A 23,350-nucleotide genomic window follows, 5' to 3' on the forward strand; every position below is an offset into this window, starting at 1 on the left:
ATCCATCACCTTTGACATGTAATGTAAATTAATCATGCACCGTATTCACAGGCCCACCCACACTCAAAAGGGCTTATGTGGATGGAGTGTGTACACAAGTAACAAGAATATTGGGGCCAGAAGAATTCTGCCTACAATGTTGCCATAGATATTAAGTAAAAGGTTTTCTTTGAGAGGAGGATGATTGTCATCTCAAATATGCCCGATAGATGCCTAGGTTTTTCTCTTCAGAAATTCTTTTGATAAACAATACCAAATTTTTAACATAAATTTGAAAAAAATAATTTGCCTTTAGATTTGTGTCACACTTAAGTTGTTTTTAGATTATGTAAAAACTTAAATTTTTTTTCTATTTAAAACATTTTCAAAATGTAAAATTTTATTTTTGAAAAAATCTAAGTTATCAGTTATTAAAATTTTTGAAAAAACTATTAAGAAAATTCTTCATTAAATACACTGTAACAGAATAGATTGAAAGCTAGACATCTTTAGTACTCTAATTATATCCTGTTAAAAAGCAAAGATAACTTCATGTACAGCATAATGCAAAGGCAAGTCTGCTACTTATTTATTTCTCATTCTAAATGATGATGTGGGTCAGGTTTATTACATGAGATTGTGCTGATAACATAGCACAGTTTTAAATGGTATGATTTCCTGGCCATAAACAAGCTAATTTACACCAGAATTAACAATGATTTAGTAAATAATCCTAATAAAAGTTATAAGTACAATAAACTTGACACTTTCTGAATGCCATATAAAAATTATTTCCAAGATACAGAATGAGAGTATTGTTTTGCAGCAATAATAACTAACAGATGAATTATTCATCTACCAAATGATTCCCTCCCTATTCCTGGAGAAAAAGACTAATTTCCTTTTTAAAAATAACTAAACCTAATCCTTTGGTACAATTTTAATTGTTCAGTTTTTTGAAACATACAAATATTGTAGCCATTGGACAAATAATATGCTAATAATATGGTAAGATCAATTTGTCTAGCTCAAAAAAATTATTTTGCATTTATAAGCTCAACATCTATATATTTTTGTATCTTCCCCCACATTTTGTTTCCATTTTCTAAAAGTTCTCTTACATTCCTTGTTGCTAACCAGGGTTATCTTAATTCCTTCTTATCTCCAGGGATGCTCTCAAACTGCTCCAGTTGAAACAGATGGGCAAGATCCCTGAATCCATACCTGCCCCAGCGCCTCCAGCCATTCCCATAGAGCCTTTGCCTCCTCCGGCCATAACCAAGCCATCTTACCCAAGGCCGATGTTCCCGCCACTGTCAACTCCTGGACAACCTAATGTGGTAATGTCATCTGAGTAGATTTTTATTTTTCATATTTAAGTGTGAGAAAATAATCATTACTGTATGTTTTACAAGTACTTTTACCAGTCCATTTTAGTAGCAGCTAAAATGATGATAAAATACTCAGAATGCATTGTTTTGCAGACTAGCAACACAAACCCAGTTTGTATATAGTGCTGTCTTCCAAAGAGAACATTAGAAGTGTGATTCAGCTGAAATGTACCACAAGTTCTACAACTTCAGTTTCAATTATATAGTCTATAATCATGATATTTTTCATGTCTTTTTTCTCCAGTGTGGTGCTAGTAATTGGTAGTTAACACTACCCTCCTTTTGTAGATGTGTTTTATTTTTGACTAAGGCAATTGTTGGTCACACTATGAAAAACCATAACTGTGTAACTGATTGTTCTTTCCTTCTGAGGTACATTCAGTGTAGTAACCCTTACTTCATTTTGTCTCTTGTCTTCCTTTATTTGTACCTTTCATGTCATTTGCTTCCCATCAAGAGATGTGCAAGATAATCAAGGTTATGTAAAATTGAATGGGGACTGAGAAAACATGTAAATAAATAAATAAGCCTATCCTGCTCTTTTCTAATGGAGAAATTTATTCCAATATACCATTTTAAAATAGAAAACTACAGATTTCATGGGAAACATTTTTTAATGCACACTCATGACTAGATAGACAAAAAATTTTTTTATGTGTAATCAAATCATATATTTAAAAAGTAAGTTATTCAAATTAGGTATATAAACCTTACTTTCAAATTCTTGTAGTATATAGAAAGCATTTAATTCTGTTTGATCAAGTACTTTGCTAACTTAATCAAATATTTGTAATATATTTAGTGCCCTAAGAAATCAGCTGTGCTTTCAGCTGCTTTGCATTAACTCTGGAGTGGTTGTAATCTGGTCCCAGAATGGAGTGAAGGACAAGGAAGGAATTAGACATAGTTTAAGGTCCATCATACTTTTATTAAAGGTTCAAAGAACGGAATGGAAAAGCTACAGTAAAGTTACAGGAAGATTTTATTAATCTCATTCATACTTTATATTATGCATTTCTAGGAAGTTAGGTACTGATACGATTTTCATTTTTTAAATTACAAACCAAATAGAAATAATTTGGCAGATGATCCAGTATATGGAATTATCTTTTTCTACTCCCATTTTTATAAGTTAGAATTGCTTGTGGTTTGTTTCTTGATTTATTTGATGCTTTGAGTTTTATTAAGAAGTGATATTTGTAACAAAAGTTGCTTACAGGTGGGGTTTGTGTATTGGAGGAAGGGTTTGTGTCTGTGTGTGTGTCTGTTTCTGTCTCATACACAGGCACACCTGTGGGGGAATTATTCATGATTTGGAAGAATTCTTTGTAATCATCTTTAACATAGTAACTTAAGATGTCACATTCACAACTGAAACATGAATTTTGCTTCTTCTTTGTATAATCATACTTTATTATAAAGTTAAAATCCTCAGATCCCTTATGTTTTCTGTCTTATACTAAGAAATTTTAATAGTACTTTTCCTATATTAATCTTTAATTATATAGCAAAGGTTAATACACTGAGACTAGGTTTCAGTTATAAAGCTTGTTTGTTTTTTCCACTTCCATTTAAGGTTTAATGGACAGATTGCAATTTCTTTGCAGGGCACATTCACAGAAATTCCTCCTAGCAATATTCGAAGAGTTATTGCCAAGAGGTTGACTGAGTCTAAAAGTACTGTACCTCATGCATATGCTACTGCTGACTGTGACCTTGGAGCTGTTTTAAAAGTTAGACAAAATCTGGTCAGAGGTAAGTAAAGTTAAATTTATTTCATTCAATGCACATGCTAATTATCATAAAATCCTTTATAAAATGCACATCATGTAGCTTTTTATTGTAATTTCATCATCTGGGTATATTTTAGTTCTAGAGAAAAGAATTGGTTCTCTTTTCCTCTAAGAAACAAACTGGTTCCATAGTATTGAATAAATCATTTTTTTTTAGAGTATGATATCTCAACAAAGCAGTTAACATTTTAGAAATTATAAAATCCAAACTGATTTAAGAATATTTTAGATTATAAATGTATCTTGGATACCACTCTTCTTTATACACAAGCTTTAATTTTTTATTCTTCAAAATGAGTTTTTAGGTTATTAAATTTATAATTTTCTAGTAAACAAGACTAAGATTGCTGAGAGCCATATGAATTATGGCCCAAATTGATGTTTGATGTTTTATTTCTTTTTCCAGTATATATGGCTTTTATTTCATTTTCTTGCTTTGTTCCACTTGCTAAGACCTCTGGTCCAGTGATGAAGGTAAATAGTGAAACCAGGCATTCTTGCCTTGTTCTTGGGAGAAAGCATTCAATCTATAATATTAGCTGTAGGTTTTTAGATTCCTTTTTTCACGTTGAGGAAATTGACATTCCTAATTTGTTGAGAGTTTAAGCCTGAATGGATATTGAATTTTGTCAGATGCTTTTATGTATCTTTTGTGGTAATGTTTTCCAGTCTGTTATGGTAAATTATATTGGCTGATTTCCAGATGTTGAATTAACTTTGTATTTCTTTATAAAACTCATTTAATTGTTAATTTTCTCATCTATTACTTGATTTCATTTTCTAAAATTTTGCTCAGAGTCCTTATATTTATGTACATGAGAAGTACTGTCTTATAGTTTCCTTGAGGTATTTTTTTCTGGGTTTGTCTTCAGAGTTTGTAGAATGAATTGGGCTATATTTCCTTCTTCTTTGTTTTCTGGAAGAGTTAGAGTAGAACTGGTTTTACTTCCTTTCTAAATGTTTGGTAGAATTCACCAGTGAAGTTTTCTAGGCCTGTGATTTTCTTTGTGGGGAGATTTTTAACTAGGTCATCAGTATTTTAAAATAGATATGCTATCTATTTCTTCTTGAATGAACTTTGGTAGTTTGTCTTTCAAGGAATTTGTATTTGTTATTTAAGTTATCAAATATACAGTAGTCTCCCCTTATACATGAGGGTTATGTTCCAAAATCTCTAATGGAAGCCTGAAACTGTAAGTAGTACCGAACTCTATTTATACTATGCTTTTTCATATCCATACACACCTATAATAAAGTTTAATTTATATATTAGGCACAGTAAGAGATTAACAATAATGACTAATAGTAAAATCAGTTGTAACCACATGCTATAAAAGAAAGTTATGCACCCAAATGTCTCTCAAAATATCTCATATGATACTCTCCTTTCTTGTGATGATGTAACATATAAAATGCCTATCTGATGAAATGAAGTGAGATGAATGACGTAGGCAGTGTGATGTAGGGTTAGGCTAGTACTGACCTTCTGACAATACATCAGAAGGAGGATTATTTGCTTCTGGACTGTGGTTGACCACAGGTAACCATGGAAAAGCAAAACTGAGGATAAAGGCCGCTGTATTGGCATAAAGTTGTTCATAATATTATTTTATTAAATTTCCAACATCTCAATGATTTGAACTGATGTGTGCAGTTTTGATATTAGTAATTTCTGTCTTCTAACTTGATCAGGTTGGCTAGAGGTTTACCAATTTTATTCTTGTCAAAAGAATAAGTATTTGATTTCATTAACTATTGTTTCTATAATCTTGTTTTCATTGATTTCCGCTCTCACCTTTATTGTTTCCTTTTTTCTATTTGCTTTGGGTTTAATTTACTCCTTTTTTTCTAGTTTCTTAAACTGAGATAGATTTAATAAACATCACATAAGCATATAATGCTTTTATATTCTTTTTGTACAGTGCTTTAGATGTATCCCACAAATTTTGATGTTTTATTTTCCCTTTCATTCAATTTAAGATGTTTTCTAATTTCCTTTGTGATTTTCAATCTGTGAGTTATTAAGTATGACTTAATATATATCTATCTATATAGATATATATAGATATATATAGATAGATAGATATATCTATATATATAGATAGAAAGTATGAGTTTCATTTCCAAATATTTGGGTACTTTTCAGCTTTTCTTTTATAATTTCTAGCTTAACTCCATTGTGTTTAGAGACATTTTGTATGACTTAAATCTTAAATTTTTTGAGATGTTATAGTCATTATATGGTCTCTCTTGGTTCTTTTTTCACATGTACTTAAAAAAAAGAATATATGTTCTGCTTCTGTTTTGACGAGTGTTCTGTCAATACCAGTTGGGTAAAGTTGGTTGGTAGTATTATTGTTCACATGTCTTTTTATGCCCTGATTTCCTATCTATTTGTTCTATCAATTTTGAAAGAGAAGTGTTGAACTCCCCAACTATAGTTGTGAGTTTGTCTGTTTCCAGTGTTAGTTCTATCAGTTTTTGCATCATGTATTTCAAAGATATGTTACTGGGTACATAACAGTTTTAGGATTTTTAGGTGGTCTTGATGAATAGATCTGTCATGTAATGTTCCTGTCAATTCCTGTTGTAATATTTCTTATTCTCAAGAATTCCTAATCTGATATTGATATAATACTCCAACTTTCATTGATCAGTGTTTTTATATCTTTTCATATCTTTTCACTTCTAATAAGTGGGTCTTTATACTTAAACTGGTTTCTTGCAGGCAGCATAGTTGTTTCTTACTTTTTTATCCAATCCTGCAGTCTCTTTTCTCTTAATTAAGGTGTTATTCACATATAAAGATTTTGTCCTTTCCTTTTCCTTTCTACTGTTTTATCCTTTGTTTTGTTTTTTTTTTCCTTGTTTTTTTTTCTTTTTGTATCATTAATCTACAATTACATGAGGGACATTATGTTTACTAGACTCCCCCCATCCCCAAGTCCCCCCCTACAAACCGCATTACACTCACTGTCCATCAGCATAGTAAGATGCTGTAGAATCACTACTTGTCTTCTCTGTGTTGCACAGCCTTCCCTGTGCCCCCCCATTACACATGATAATCATAATGCCCCCTTTCTTTTCCCCCCCTGCTTATCCCACCCTTCTCACCCATCCTCCCCAGTCCCTTTCCCTTTTGTAACTGTTAGACCATTCTTGGGTTCTGTGATTCTGCTGCTGTTTTGTTCCCTCAGTTTTTTCTTTGTTCTTATACTCCACATACGAGTGAAATCATTCGGTACTTGTCTTTCTCCACCTGGCTTATTTCACTGAGCATAATACCCTCTAGCTCCATCCATGTTGCAAATGGTAGGATTTGTTTTCTTCTTATGAATGAATAATATTCCATTTGTATATATACCACATCTTCTTTATCCATTCATCTACTGATGGACACTTAGGTTGCTTCCATTTCTTAGCTATTGTAAATAGCGCTGCAGTAAAAATAGGGGTGCATCTGTCTTTTTCAAATTGGGCTACTGCCTTCTTAGGATAAATTCCTAGAAGTGGAATTCCTGGGTCAAATGGTATTTCCATTTTGAGCTTTCTGAGGAACCTCCATACATCTTTCCACAATAGTTGAACTAATTTACATTCCCACCAGCAGTGTAGGAGGGTTCCCCTTTCTCCACAACCTCGACAACATTTGTTGTTGTTTGTCTTTTGGATGGTGGTGATCCTTACTGGTGTGAGGTGATACCTCATTGTGGTTTTAATTTGCATTTCTCTGATGACTAGCGATGTGGAGCGTCTTTTCATGTGTCTGTTGGCCATCTGAATTTCTTTGGAGAAGTGTCTGTTCAGCTTCTCTGCACATTTTTTAATTGGATTATTTGCTTTTTGTTTGTTGAAGTGTGCAAGCTCTTTATATATTTTGGATGTCAATCCTTTATCGGATCTGTCATTTATGAATATATTCTCCCATACTGTAGGATGCCTTTTTGTTCTATTGATGGTATCCTTTGCTGTACAGAAGCTTTTCAGCTTGATATAGTCCCACTTGTTCATTTTTGCTTTTGTTTCCCTTGCCTGGAGAAATATGTTCATGAAGAAGTCACTCATGTTTATGTCCAAGAGATTTTTGCCTATGTTTTTTCCTAAGAGTTTTATGGTTTCATGACTTACATTCAGGTCTTTGATACACTTTGAATTTACTTTTGTGTATGGGGTTAGACAGTAATCCAGTTTCATTCACTTACATGTAGCTGTCCAGTTTTGCCAGCACCATCTGTTCAAGAGACTGTCATTTCCCCATTGTATGTCCATGGCACCTTCATCGTATATTAATTGACCATGTATGTTTGGGCTAATGTCTGGAGTCTCTATTCTGTTTCACTGGTCCGTGGCTCTGTTCTTGTGCCAATACCAAATTGTCTTGAGTACTGTGGCTTTGTAGTAGAGCTTGAAGTTGGGGAGTGAGATCCTCCCCACTTTATTCTTCCTTCTCAGGATTGCTTTGGCTATTTGAGGTCTTTAGTGGTTCCATATGAATTTTAGAACTATTTGTTCCAGTTAGTTGAAGAATACTATTGGTATTTTGATAGGGATTGCATTGAATCTGTAGACTGCTTTAGGCAGGATGGCCATTTTGACAATATTATTTCTTCCTAGCCAGGAGCATGGGATGAGTTTCCATTTGTTAGTGTCCTCTTTAATTTCTGTTAAGAGTTTCTTGCAGTTTTCAGGGTATAGGTCTTTCACTTCCTTGGTTAGGTTTATTCCTAGGTATTTTATTCTTTTTGATGCTATTGTGAATGGAATTCTTTTCCTGATTTCTCTTTCTGCTAGTTCATTGTTAGTGTATAGGAAAGCAACAGATTTCTGTGTATTAATTTTGTATCCTGAAACTTTGCTGAATTCCGATATTAGTTCTAGTAGTTTTGGAGTGGAGTCTTTAGGGTTTTTTATGTACAGTATCGTGTCATCTGCAAATAGTGACAGTTTAACTTCTTCTTTACCAATCTGGATTCCTTGTATTTCTTTGTTTTGTCTGATTGCTGTGGCTAGGACCTCCAGTACTATGTTAAATAACAGTGGGGAGAGTGGGCATCCCTGTCTAGTTCCCGATCTCAGAGGAAAAGCTTTCAGCTTCTCGCTGTTAAGTATGATGTTGGCTGTGGGTTTATCATATATGGCCTTTATTATGTTGAGGTACTTGCCCTCTATACCCATTTTGTTGAGAGTTTTTATCATGAATGGATGTTGAATTTTGTCAAATGCTTTTTCAGCGTCTGTGGAGATGATCATGTGGTTTTTGTCTTTCTTTTTGTTGATGTGGTGGATGATGTTGATGGATTTTCAAATGTTGTACCATCCTTGCATCCCTGAGATGAATCCCACTTGGTCATGGTGTATGATCCTCTTAATGTATTTTTGAATTCGGTTTGCTAATATTTTGTTGAATATTTTTGCATCTATGTTCATCAGGGATATTGGTTTGTAATTTTCTTTTTTGGTGGGGTCTTTGCCTGGTTTTGGTATTAGAGTGATGCTGGCTTCATAGAATGAGTTTAGAAGTATTCCCTCCTCTTCTATTTTTTGGAAAATGTTAAGGAGAATGGGTATTATGTCTTCTCTGTATGTCTGATAAAATTCCGCGGTAAATCCATCTGGCCCAGGGGTTTTGTTCTTGGATAGTTTTTTGATTTCCGCTTCAATTTTGTTGCTGGTAATTGGTCTGTTTAGATTTTCTGTTTCTTCCTTGGTCAGTCTTGGAAGGTTGTATTTTTCTAGGAAGTTGTCCATTTCTTCTAGGTTTTCCAGCTTGTTAGAATATAGATTCTCATAGTATTCTCTAGTAATTCTTTGTATTTCTGTGGAGTCCATCGTGATTTTTCCTTTCTCGTTTCTGATTCTGTTGATGTGTGTAGATTCTTTTTTTCTCTTAATAAGTCTGGCTAGGGGCTTATCTATTTTCTTTATTTTCTCAAAGAACCAGCTCTTAGTTTCATTGATTTTTTTCTATTGTTTTACTCTTCTCAGTTTTATTTATTCTTCTCTGATCTGTATTATGTCCCTCTTTCTGCTGTCTTTGGGCCTCATTTGTTCTTCTTTTTCCAATTTCAATAATTGCGACTTTAGACTATTCATTTGGGATAGTTCTTCCTTCTTTCAAGAGGCCTGGATTGCTATATCCTTTCCCCTTAGAACTGCCTTCTCTGCGTCCCACAGAAGTTGGGGCTTTATGCTGTTGTTGTCATTTGTTTTCATATATTGCTTGATCTCTTTTTTAATTTAGTCATTGATCCATTGATTATTTAGAAGCATGTTGTTAAGCCTCCATGTGTTTGTGAGACTTTTTGTTTTCTTTGTACAATTTAGTTCTAGTTTTATACCTTTGTGGTCTGAGAAGTCGTTAGTAGAATTTCAGTCCTTTGGAATTTACTGAGGCTCTTTTTGTGGCCTAGTATGTGGTCTATTCTGGAGAATATTCCATGTGCACTTGAGAAGAATGTGTATCTTGATGCTTTTTGGTGTAGAATTCTGCAGATGTCTGTTAGGTCCATCTGTTCTAGTGTGTTGTTCCATGCCTCTGTGTCCTTACTTATTTTCTGTCTGGTGGATCTGTCCTTTGGAGTGAGTGGTATGTTGAAGTCTCCTAAAATGAATGCATTGCATTCTATTTCCTCCTTTAATTCTGTTCGTATTTGTTTCATGTATTGGGTGCATATATGTTTATAATGGTTATATCCTCTGTTGGAGTCACCCCTTTATCATGATGTAATGTCCTTCTTTATCTCTTGTTACTTTCTTTGTTCTGAAGTCTATTTTGTCTGATACTAATACTGCAACACTTGCTTTTTTCTCCCTATTTTTTGCATGAAATATCTTCTTCCATCCCTTGACTTTTAGTCTGTGTATGTCTTTGGGTTTGAGGTGAGTCTCTTGTAAGCAGCATATAGATGGGTCTTGCTTTTTTATCCATTCTATTACTCTGTGTTTTTTGAGTGGTGCATTCAGTCCATTTACATTTAGGGTGATTATTGAAAGATATGTACTTATTGCCATTGCAGGCTTTAGATTCGTGGTTACCAAAAGTTCAATGGTAGCTTCTTTACTATCTAACTGTCTAACTTAACTTGCTTATTAAGCTATAATAAACGCAGTCTGATGATTCTTTATTTCTCTCTCTCCTTATTCTTCCTCCTCCATTCTTTATATGTTAGGTGTTTTATTCTGTGCTCTATTGTGTTTCCTTTGACTGCTTTTGTGAGTAGTTGATTTTATTTTTTGCCTTTAATTAGTATTTGGTTGGTCTGCTTTCTTTGTTGTGATTTTATTTTTTCTGGTGACGTCTATTTTGCCTTAGGAGTGCTTCCGTCTAGAGCAATCCCTTTAAAATATCCTGTAGAGTTGGTTTGTGGGAGGCAAATTCCCTCAACTTTTGCTTATCTGGGAATTGTTTAATCTCTCCTTCATATTTAAATGATAATCGTGCTGGATACAGTATTCTTGGTTCAAGGCCCTTCTGTTTCATTGCATTAAATATATCATGCCTTTCTCTTCTGGCCTGTAAGGTTTCTGTTGAGAAATCTCATGATAGCTTGATGGGTTTTCCTTTGTAGGTCACCTTTTTTCTCTCTCTGGCTGCCTTTAATACTCTGTCCTTGTCCTTGATCTTTTCCATTTTAATTATTACGTGTCTTGTGTCTTGGTGTTCTCCTTGGGTCCCTTATGTTGGGAGTTCTGTGGGCTTCCGTGGTCTGAGTGACCATTTCCTCCCCCAGTTTGGGGAAGTTTTCATCAATTATTTCTTCAAATACACTTTCTATCCCTTTTTCTCTCTCTTCTTCTTCTGGTACCCCTATAATACAGATATTGTTCTGTTTGGATTGGTCACATAGTTCTCTTAATATTCTTTCATTCCTGGAGATCCTTTTATCTCTCTCTGCGTCAGCCTCTCTGTGTTTCTCTTCTCTGATATCTATTCGATTAACAGCATCGTGCACCTCATCCATTCTGCTTTTAAGTACTTCCAGAGATTGTGTTATTTCTGTATTCTCCCTCCCAACTTTATCCGTTAGCTTTTGCATTTTTCTCTGCAGCTCCATCAGCATGGTTATGACCTTTATTTTGAATTCTTTTTCAGGAGAATTGGTTAAATCTATCTCCCCAGGTTCCTTCTCAGGGGTTTTCTGGGTAATTCTGCACTGAATCAAATTCTTCTGGCTTTTCATTGCAATAGATGTAGTCATTGGCATTTGGCATGTGTGTCAGCTGGGAGAACAACGTTCCACACATGAAAAGCAGCTTCCCGTTTTATTTCCTGAGGTACCACCAGTGGGGCAGCCATCAGGGCAGCCTAGAGCCCCACAGGAGAGGCAGGCGTGCCAGGTGTGCTCTCCTTCGAGAACGGCAACCTTTTGCACCCTGTTCCGGCTTCCTCTGCCTGTGTTAGGCTGCCGCACGCCGGCTCGTCCTCTGATTCTGGCCTGGGTGGCTGCAGCGGAAGCTCTAGGAGGTTGCTGTGGGTGTGGCCGCTCCTGCAACCACTCCCCTGCTATGGCAGGGCCGCGCCAGGGGGGGAATGGATGGGAGGCTGTTTATTGCCATGAGGGGCTTCAGAGCTGTGCTGCCGCCCAGGGTGTTAGGGTGCCTGGAGTTCCCTGGAATTCTCAGCTGCTGGATTGAGTGTGCCAGGACGCTTCCATCCAGCTCTAAGTCCCCTGTCCCTTTAAGACTTTCAAAAAGCACTCGCTTTTCTTTTGTCCCAGGGTGCCAACTGTGGGGACCCACTTGCAGATTTTACTGTTATGTTTCCCTAATATCCAGCACAGTACACAATGTGTGTCTGTGCTCCTGGTGCGGATGACTAGGGCTGGGTATTTAGTAGTCCTGGGCTCCCACTCCCTCCCTGCTCCGACTCCTCTTCTCCTGCCAGCGAGCTGGGTTGGGGGGTGCGCTTGTGTCCCTCCAGGCCATGGCTTGTATCTTACCCCCTTCTTGAGATGCTGAGTTCTCGCAGATGTAGATGTAGCCTGGCTGTTGTACTGTATCTTCTGGTCTCTCTTTTAGGATTAGTTGTATTTGTTGTATTTTCAAAAATATATATGGTTTTGGGAGGAGATTTCCACTGACCTACTCACGCTGCCATCTTGGCTTTCTGTCTATCCTTTGTTTTTATTTGTCCCATCTCTTTGTTTTTTCCCTGTTTTCTTGCCTCCTGTTGAATTAGTTATGTTTTAACTTCTGATTCCATTTTATTTCTATTTTATCTCACCTGTCTTTTGTGGTGGTTCTCTTAAGGTTTACACTTTAATTCTTTAATTTATCACAGTCTCCCTTCAAATTTTTATTATATCACTTCATAATAAGAGAATCTTAAAGCAATAATACCTTCATTTCCTCTCATCTTTTGTGCTGTTATGTTTTATTTCTACATATGATAACACCAGAATGTATGTTTTATGCTTTTCAATTTAGCAAATCAACTATAAAGAGCTTTTAAAATGAGATTTTAAGTCTTCTTATATTTGCCCATATTTTTAATATTTTTAGCATTCTTCATTTCTTTCTATAGATCCATAGTGCTATCTGGTATGATGCTTTTTCTATCTGAAGAGTTTCCCTTAATATTTCTTGTAGAACAGGTTGGCTGGCAATAAATTCTCTCAGCTTTTGTCTGACAAATTCTATTTCTCTTTCAGTTTTTCCCTTCCTTTAATTATTAATTGTGGCAAAATATACACAACATAAACTTTACCATATTAACCATTTTTAAGTGTACACTTCAGTGATATTAAGTACATTCACATCTCTGTTTAGCCATTACCACCATCCATCCATAAAACTCCTCATTGTACAAAACTGAAATTCTGTACCCATTAAACAGTAACACCGTATTCCACCTCCCCCCAACCCCTAGCAACCACCATTCCACTGTCCCTGTGAATTTGACTACTCTAAGTAGCTCATGTAAGTGGAACCATATATTACTTGTCCTTTTGGGCTGTCTAATTTCACTTAGCATATCCTCCTCAAAGTTCATCCATGTCATAACATATGTCAAGATTTCTTTACTTTTTAAGACTGAATAATCCATTGTGTGTATTTCACCACATTTTGATTATCCATTTATCTGTCAGTAGACACTTGGATTGCTTCCACCTTTTGACTGCTGTGAGTAATGCTGCTGTAGAAAACAATGTACAGATACCTCTTTCTGTCTCTGCTTTCAAATCTTTGGGTATATCCCCAGAAATATTGTTGGATCATCTGGTAATTAAATTCTTAATATTTTGAGACACTGTCGCACTGTTTTCCATTATGACTACACTATTTTGCATTCCCATCAGCAGTGCACAAGATTCCATTTTCTCAACACACTCACCAACAACTGTTCCTGACAGTTGCCATCCTAATGGGTGTTATCTCCTTCATTTTTGAGATTTCTGCTGGGTATAAGATTTTGAGTAAATAGGCTTCTAGTTTTAGTACTTTAAAGATACCATTCCATTACCTTCTGACATACAGAATATCTGCTGACATTCTTAATATTTGCTCCTTTGTATCTTTTTCCTCCTCTGTTTGCGTTCAGGATTTTCTCCATTAGCAATCTGCTACTATATGCCTTAGGTTTTTTTCTATTTATCCTCTTTCGGTTTCTCTGAGCTTCTTGGATTTGTAATTTGCTATCCTTCATTAGTTTTGGAAAAAACCTGCTATTATTTTTAAGTATGTTTTCTGCTTGATGACTTTCTCCTTGGAACTCTGTAAATGTTAGACTGTTTGAATGATCCCAAATCTTCAGATCTTCTGTTCTTTTTTGTTCACCAGTACAAGTTTCTCTCTTTGTGTTTCTGTTTGGATAATTTATGTTGACCCAGCTCCAATCTCACTGATTCTTTTCTCTGTTATGTTTAGTCTGGGAAGCTTGACCAAAAAAAATTCATCTTTGAAAGCATGTTTGTTTCCCCTTGATTTCCATTGAATGTTTTTGTAGTTTCCATATCCCTGCTGGTAGTCCTGTAGGTTCATACACATTGTCCCATACTCTGTTCTGTACTTTTCCATCCTCTGACAGTGGTTAATCACTTCATGAGTTTCTCTTTCCTCAGAACAGATAGATCATCACCCTTTGACATTCAGTCCACCTTTTTGCCTTGTAACCTCAGCTACCTAATAGGCTAAAAAAAAGTTATGATTTTATACATTATTTTGCTTTTTCTCTTGCTCTCATAGGGTGGTAAAACTTCCTTTTGTTGCTTTCTACATCCTAACTGACAGCAGGACTGAAAAATCAATTTAGATATGGACTTTGTATATTTTATATAAAGACAACCTGACAGCTTTAAATTTTAGGGAACCAAATGGAAACCTATTTTAGAGACAGTATCAATATTCAAAATGTTGACTAGAAGCTCCCCTCTAGTTCTCAGATTGCACTTGCTTAGTCATGATACAGAGATTATTATGGGAATGGTTTTCCTGGTTCCCTCCTTTCATGAAGCAAGAAACAGTACTGTTTCAGTGGAGAGACAGATTAGTATCTTTTCATGGTCCTGGTTTGGTATGTCTTTATAATTAGGAGTTTTCTGGTGAGTCTTCAAAGAGCCTACATTATCTGTGTATTCCCACTCTTCTTTTTTATATAATACTATGTAGTATATGATATTCTGTGAACATGTCCTACCCTGTTTTTTAACAGTATGCATGTGAGAATATTTGACATTCCCTCACAAACTACAGTTGACCACTGAATAACATGGGCTTTGACTGCATGGGTCCAGTTACACATGCATTTTTTTCAATAATTATATTGGAGGATAATTTGGAGATTTTACAACACTTTGGAAAAACATTTTCTTCTCTCTAGTGTATTTATTGTAAGAGTACTGTATATAATACATATAACACACAAAATCTGTGTTAATCAACTATTTATGTTATCTGTAAGGGTTCCAGTCAACTGTAGGCTATTAGTGGTTAAGTTTTTGGGTAGGCAGAAGTTACAGACAAATTTTCACTGTGTATCAGGTTGATAACTTGTTATCACCAGCATTGTTCAACAGTTTTATTTCGTACTCTCTTCACATTAAATGTCACCAACAATATTTTTTGAAAATTTCCATAATAAAGAGTTAAAAATAAAAGAACTTGGAAAAAGTCTCTGTACATATTAGAGATGCCTATTAGAAATGTCAAGTGGGAAATTGGATATCTAAGTCAGAAGTTCCTGATATATCTGGATTGGAGGTAGAATTTGGAGAAATCCTCATAAAAATTACATCAAAACTATGGAACAAAAAGTTCTTGGCCTGGGGAGCTGTCCACGATAGAAGATGAATGGGCAAAGAATGAAACATCAGGACAGTGTAGCAACTTAGAAGCAAGTAAGAGAAGGTCTTTCAAGATGATGAAAGTCTATCAACTCAAGAATACTAAATGTTGGAGTATGATGAGGGCAGAGAGTTTTAGGGGAGGACTGTGGACTTGAGTGGTAGATTTAAGTGGTAGGTGGTTTAAGAAGTCTTCCATGTGGATACTGTGGATATTAGATAAAGTGAGAGGGAGACTAAGGGAGCCATGAGAGGTAAGAAAATGAGTTCATAAAATGTGTCCACATAAATGTATGTAGAACAAGTCTTTTGTATGTGGTTATCATTAAAAGTCTCTTTCAGCGCTGGGAATCCATTTATATTCCTATTCCTTTAAGGGATTTTTTAACAAACAAAAATGTTTATGTGTTTCTGGATTTTGAATTAGAAGAGCTATGAATTAGACAAGCAGCTGACCGTTACCATGACAGTTTGGCAGTATTTAGGTTTGTAATTATTCATCTAATCTCTTTCTGAAATCTTCAGCATGCCTTTGGAATGAGCTATTTATTATTTGTTGAAATTCCATGATACTATAATAACAGGATTTGTGTATCCTGCCACATACCTTGACTAGATCTTGATCTTAAGTCTTTTTCTAGAAGCTTTTGAATAAAGAATCAAGTGTAGTTTACATTTTCCAACACTTTCATACCCACTGGGAGAGCAAAAGTATAAATTAAATGCTTTATGAATAATCAGCTCTGTGGCAAGGGAGGAGATCTCAGCTTTATCTTAAAATCATTTTGTATACTGGAAAAAAATTGATTTGGTGGAATCACCATAAAACCAGACAGAGAACCTCGTTTTATTCATTGCACTAGGATCTATGCCAGCATTGCTTCATCTCTGGCATTTGCTATATCCTGTTTTGTTAAGTTAGAAAGCAGTTCTTATTTAATGCAGTGATCTTAATTTTTTGTTATACACCCCATTAATAAAATGAAATTTTTGAATACGCTGCATCTCTATTCATGTTTCTTAACTGACTATATGTACTACTGTTTTAATATATTCAATATATTATAAAGCCTACACAGAATAAGGTCAGGAGAAGGATGGAAAAAAAAATGACTCATCTAGTAAACTTCCTGGCTATACACACCACAGAGAACCCATTTGTCTTTTTAGAGACGTGGAGTTAGTTCTTTTCTTCTTGATTATGGTTATAATATATCCTTAAATTCTCCTTTAAAAGGAGTTCAAAAGAATTATATTCAAGGCCCATGAAGTAAACTTTTATATTTATGGTTAATATTATATATACAGCATCTCATATAATGTGAATTTTCCTCATCAGGGGAACCATACTGACTAAGCAAACAAACAGAAACGTGTAGTATTCTTTAATCATTGTTTGTTAGTGCAGTCCACAGTTTACCTGTTTGAAATCATAATGGTCAATGTTAAAGTTTTTTTATGAACATTAATTTTAATATACTTGTTTTTCAGATAAAATTAAAGTGTCTGTAAATGATTTTATCATCAAGGCAGCAGCTGTTACCCTTAAAGTAAGTAGCAAACCCTAAATAATTTTGGTTTCTATAGTCTCACATCTTAGGATTTTTATATGATAAATAGAAGTTTTATTTTTAAGTCACAGAAATTTTATGATTTTATTTCTAAAAATATTCTGTCATTTAATCTCACTCCCTGTTTTACAAAGAAATTGAGAATCAAAAGGTCTTAGAACTAAGACCTAATATTTATTCAACAAATATTAATTTATCCTCTGTTTTGGGCTAAATACATTCTAGGTTTCCATTTGTTGTGGGGCTTGTATTCTAGTTGGGAGAGACAAGCGAATGTATGTCCAGGTAGTGGAACTGCTGAGGAGAGAAAGAAAGCCAGGTAAGGGGACGAAATAACTAGGGGTCCTACTTTCTTAAGTTAGACAAGGACAGGCTCTCTGGCAAGGTGATAATTGAGCCAAGGCCTGAAAGAAGAGGGTGTGAGCCAAGTAGACACCTGGGAGAAGGGTGCTCCACCTAGAGGAAGCAGCAGTCACAACGACTGCGGAGGGGATGGTATTGTTCTAAAACCTGGCACTGAGGACAAGTTTGCCTAGAGTGGAGAGGGTGGGAGGTGAGATTAAAAAGAAAAGAAGAGGGAGGAGTTGAAGGGTCCCAGAAGTACATGAGGCCTTGGTGGCCATGGTAAGGCTAGGGATTTTATTATGAATGAGAAAGTAATTTTTGGAGGTTTTGAACAAAGGACTAACATGATTTGACTTAAACTGTAAGAAGAAAAGGGAGAGACTGCTCTGGTGGTTGTGTGGAATGCAGCCAGGAGAGGGGCAAGGGTGAAACATGAACTCTCCTGGAGGCTGTAGAAGATGACAGTGGTGTGGGCTGAGGTAGCAGCAGTGAAGCAGGGGTGATGTGTAGATTTTTGGTTACATTTCCAAAGTAGAACCAATAAGATTTGCTAATGAATCAGATATGTATGGTATGTGAGAGAAAGAAGGGCGAGGATTTTAGCCCAAGCAATGGTAGGAATAGAGTTTTCCTTGTACAAAGATTGAGAAAATGGAAAAGGAGCAGATTTGAGGTGGAGAATCTAGAGTTTGGCTTTTGGAAATACTAAGTTTGAGAAGCTTAATGGTGACCCAGTGGATATGGCAGGAAGGCAGGTGAATAGTAAGAGATGTCTGGCTAGAGATGTAAATCTAAAACTCAGGCCTCCTGACTTCCTGCTCATCACCATTTTCTGTCATGCTTTCTTTCTATAACTAGGCTGTTTCTCTGGATCACTGCTTATTAGTACTATATTTAAAGTACATTAATAAGTAATTTATTTTTATCTCTTGAATAATACAACAATAGAGAGTTTTAAAGGCATGCCTTTTTAGCTATTTGTATCTGAATGTTTGTGTAACTTTTATTTTTTCACCAAATAATTTGTGTCTTGGCATTTTATTGAATTCACCAGTAAAAATACCTGAACCTAGTTCAGTTTTGAAGAGGGAGCACTGGCAACTTTCTCATTTTCCCTCATAATTACTGAGCTGTTCAATTTTTAGCTTGTTCTTGAATTAATTTTAGAAACATATATTCCCAGAGAATCATTTATTCCCTCTGGATCCCCAAATTTACTAGCCTGGAGTCACTTAAATTTGCTTTTTATAATTTTTTAGATGTTCTCAATACCTGGAGTTATTCTAAGCATTCTCACTTTTATTTTTGCATATTTGCATTCTTATTCCTTTTACACTGTTTCATTATGTATCACTTCCTTCATTTCCGTTGGTTTGTTTTGGTTAGGACTACTCTGTTAGGAAACTTGAATGTGTAATTCATTATAATTATATTTTATTAATAAGAAGGTTTAAGATGATGACTTTTCCTTTGAATACAGCCTAGGCTATATCCCATAGGCTTTTGGTTGCATTGCTTTCTAATTACATTCATTTGCCAGATATTCTTTATAGGTGAGGATTTTTTCCCCCTCTTATGTTTAGTGTTGTCTGTGAAGAATTTAAAATCTTCTTGGGAGTTGGGACTTTGAATTGTTGAATGAATGTTTTTCTTGTATGAGTGAGCTGAGCCTTGAAAGACAGGAGAAGTGAAGAGCAATTGGAAAGTGATGAAGTGGAAATAGGCGTAGCTGACGGTGAGAGGCCTGAGTAAAGTGGAAAATTCACCTTAGTGGAGTGGTCAGAGGCAGATCAGATAGGACGGTGGGGTCAGAGTGTGGACTGCCGCACTGGAATAACATGCTGGGAGGCTTGGATCTGACTCCACAGAAAACAAAGGAATTTTAAGAAGACAAATTGTTTATTTCTACTTTCAGTAGCATTTTTTATCCTTTGACATATTTGGCAATATCATCAATACACATTGTTTCCAGGATTTAGTCATTTCATCTTGTTTTTCCATCCATGGTGTCATTGTTTGTATATTAAACATGTACATGCTCAGATGTAGTATATATCATGTTTATGAAGCCTAGGAAGTCACTCTTAAATAGGGAAATCATTTATTGAGGGCCTGACAACATCTCCCAGGGCTGCACCAAAAAGTCAGGCTTTGTTCATGCCTCAGGAATAATGTGGTTAAGTGTCATTACCCCTTCCCCCTTCTCAAAAGTCATGTTGGTCATCATATGAGGCAGGAGGTATAACAAACATTAAATACTTTCTAGCAATAATATTTAACAAAGGGAGCCCTTTTTTAAACCATAATATAAAGAGATCAAAGCATGTGCATCATCAGGATTTCCTCAGGCTTGCTTCAGAAAGGATGTTAGGTTTATTTTTCCCAAGCATACAAGATATTTTTTTTTTTTTTGAGAGGGCATCTCTCATATTTATTGGTCAAATGGTTGTTAACAACAATAAAATTCAGTATAGGGGGGTCAATGCTCAATGTACAATCATTAATCCATCTCAAGCCTAATTCTCGTCAGTCTCCAATCTTCTGAAGCATAACGAACAAGTTCTTACATGGTGAACGAATTCTTACATTGTGAATAAATTCTTACATGGTGAACAGTACAAGGGCATTCATCACAGAAACTTTCAGTTTTGATCACGCATTATGACCTATAAACAATCAGGTCAAATATGAATATTCATTTGATTTTTGTACTTGATTTATATGTTGATCCCACATTTCTCCCTCTATTATTATTATTATTATTATTTTTAATAAAATGCTGAAGTGGTAGGTAGATGCAAGATAAAGGTAGAAAACATAGTTTTGTGCTGTAAGAGGGCAAATGTAGATGATCAGATGATCAGGTGTGTGCCTATGGACTAAGTATTAATCCAGGCTAGACAAGGGCAGCAAGACATCCACGGATGCAGAAGATTTCTCTCAAAGCAGGGGGGATGAGGTTCTGAGCCTCACCTCTGTTGATCCCCAAATTCTCACCTGATGGCCCCCCTGTGACTGTGCCTGTCTTAGGTTGTTCCTCCCTTGAGGAATCTTACCCGTCTCTGGCTAACCAGTCATCTTCCGGGGCCATACAGGGAAATGTAAAGTTGGTAAGTGAGAGAGAAGCCATATTGTTTGAAAAGGTTAGCTTTTTACTTCTTTGCAGATTTATGCCCTCTGGCTTCTATGCCCAGCACTTGTCTCGAGGTATCTTTACCATCTGGAGGAATTATGATACTCGGTAAATTCGATATGAGGCACGAATTCTATTTAAGGGTTGTAATTAGGAAGAAAGAAGAAAAGCTACAGATGTAGCATATGGAAGGAAACATGGGAGGATTGATTATTTCTTTGACATATCTTCTTGTAGAGTACCTTAAGTATGTATAGGTTTTAAACTACTAATTTGCACACACATATTAATATAATAGGAATACGGTGACATAAACAAAGCAAATCTATAATTACCATCCATCTCCAGTGAAGCCAAGAAAACCATTTAGGCACCCTAGGCATTTGTGAAAATTTGTCTATGATATGATGGATATTGTCCAACTGTACTTGAACAGTCTGAGAAATCAGACAAATTAAAGCAGCCCATTTCTGGGATCTGTTCACATCCCATATGTTCTTTTAACCGTAGATAGTCTATAGTCATAAGATTTTGGGGTGCTACAACTTGCATCCCTCCCAACTCCTGGTTGAGTTCCAACAGTACAGATCCAGTCAAATTCGTTGTCTCACTGTATGCACATGCCAGCCTAGACATCTCCCTCCTCATTCCTATGGCAAGTCCAGGAGACGGTGGGCTGGATGCAGCCACAACCGCAGCATCGTCCGGATCCCTGTGGAGGCTTTTTGATGATCATCCCCCGGCACAAGTCCTCCAGAGAGTGCTGATGCCGGAAGCTCCTCCTCATATCGTATCTTAGTTCATTTTCTGGGTATCCAAGCTAGGCCTTGATCTTCTGCATAGAAACAAACAGACCCTTTGCCCACACTTTGACATGCCCTCTATACCACTGTGCAGAACTCATTGGAGGTCAGCACACAGTAACTGCTTTTTTTTTTTTTTTTTTTTTTTATTAAGAGAAAGGAATATTATCAGAAAAGAGTACCTCCATAGCTGATCATCTGACACCCTTTAAGTGATCAACATTAAGGATATTTAAAGCATGCGTTGATCTTTGATTTACCAATAGTTTTATCCTATCAAGGAGTAATCCCCCTTTTCTTTCTTTCTTTCTTTCTTTCTTTTTTTTTTTTAATTTTTAATCTATACTTACATGAAGAATACTATGTTTACTATGCTCTCCCCTATATCAGGTCCCCCCTAACAACCACATTACGGTTACTGTCCATCAGCTTAGCAAAATGTTGTAGAGTCACTACTTGTCCTCTCTGTGTTGTGCATCCCACCCTCCCCTTTCTCCCTCCCCCCCATGCATGCTAATCTTAATACCCCCCTTCTTCTCTCCCCCCCTTCTTCTCCCCCCCCTTATCCCTCCCTGCCCACCCATCCTCCCCAGTTCCTTTCCCTTTGGTACCTGTTAGTCCATTTTTGGGTTCTGTAATTCCGCTGCTGTTTTGTTCCTTCAGTTTTTCCTTTGTTCCTATACTCCTCAGATGAGTGAAATCATTTGGTATTTCTCTTTCTCCGCCAAGCATACAAGATATTTAACATAGAGATCCAAACTGTTATTTCAAATCCAATTTTTATTTATTTATTTATTTCTAGCTATATTCACTTTCAAAAACACATAATAATGTTAGTTATTTTTCTTTAACCACTTTGGTCTGAAACTGCTTCTTTAGTAACATGTTGTTTCTATTTCTCTTTTCTAGCAAATGCCAGATGTTAATGTAAGCTGGGATGGAGATGGCCCCAAACAACTGCCATTTATTGATATTTCAGTGGCTGTGGCAACAGATAAAGGTTTAATTACACCAGTCATAAAAGATGCTGCTGCTAAGGGTATACAGGAAATTGCTAACTCTGTAAAGGTATGTCTTAAGAAATACTGTGCTTTCAAAACAAGAATTTACTTCCTGGAAAAGTCTTGACATGATCTGGTCACACTGTGGTATGTAATATACACACATGTACAAACACTTTGTTTTTGTTTTTGTTTCTGTTTTGTATTTCTAAGTGATTGTCAATTGTATATGTAGGATTTTAGGTTTTTATTCAGGTATAATCTATTTTAAAAACATTTAACTTTCCAAAATTCAAAAGTAATATACAGATAAATTAGGGCCGACTGTGTTCAAATTATAGATTATTTCTGTATTATTTTCCAAAGTCTAGAATTCAGCTTGAAAGATGATGTTCTAGAGATTTTAAAGCTGAAAGTGTATTTCTATGAAAGTGGTGATGGATATTGACCTCACTGTTCACAGCATTTTATTCTTAAAAGTTTATTCATTTACTTTCTAGAATTGAGACTATTAAAACTACTTAATATTTCAGAAGTAAAAGTACCTAATTTTCCCTGGGCTTCTTTAAGTGTTTGTAACTTGAATATAAAGGAATCTGATTTCCCCCCAAATAACACATTGAATGGGTAGAAACATGGGTGATGGGTCAGCTTTGACAGGCTCAGTAAGTTCCGAGGGTATTTTTTGGCAGAAGTATCATAGGTCTTGAAGTGTTAGCATTGAAAATTTCAGATTCATTTATATAAGTGATTTCTTATTAATTTACCAAGGAACAGTTGTATGTGTAGTGGTAGAACAAGTTATAAAGGGGATAAAAAAGTAGAAGGTAAGAATTCTTTGGGGAGTTGACAATATATAAATGTGTAGACCTACTTGCCCAAAATAAGTAAATGAAGCAAGTTAATAGTTTAAAAAGCATACCTTTGGAGTCTTAAAGTTAGATATAATTCAAGATGACCTTAGTGGAATTGACATTTTTAGATCATTCTTCACTTCTCACTGAAATGATCTACAGAGGTGTTCTTATAAAAATGCAGCTGTTTCATGGGAAA

General features: G+C 35.6%; 1 protein-coding gene across 4 annotated transcripts in view; it reads left to right on the top strand.

Moving 5' to 3' along the window:
- The window catches only part of PDHX (pyruvate dehydrogenase complex component X), an 82,161-nt gene that overhangs the window by 46,577 nt on the left and 12,234 nt on the right, over positions 1–23,350 (top strand). For all 4 annotated transcript variants that reach the window (XM_073216389.1, XM_073216390.1, XM_037019886.2 and 1 more), the window contains 4 exons: positions 1,148–1,319; positions 2,978–3,125; positions 16,936–16,994; positions 22,206–22,364. In XM_073216389.1, coding sequence (XP_073072490.1) covers positions 1,148–1,319; positions 2,978–3,125; positions 16,936–16,994; positions 22,206–22,364 — 538 coding nt within the window. The remainder of the gene's footprint in view (positions 1–1,147; positions 1,320–2,977; positions 3,126–16,935; positions 16,995–22,205; positions 22,365–23,350) is intronic.

The sequence above is a fragment of the Manis javanica genome, chromosome 11 (genome assembly GCF_040802235.1).
Source record: "Manis javanica isolate MJ-LG chromosome 11, MJ_LKY, whole genome shotgun sequence".
Lineage (NCBI taxonomy): Eukaryota > Metazoa > Chordata > Mammalia > Pholidota > Manidae > Manis > Manis javanica.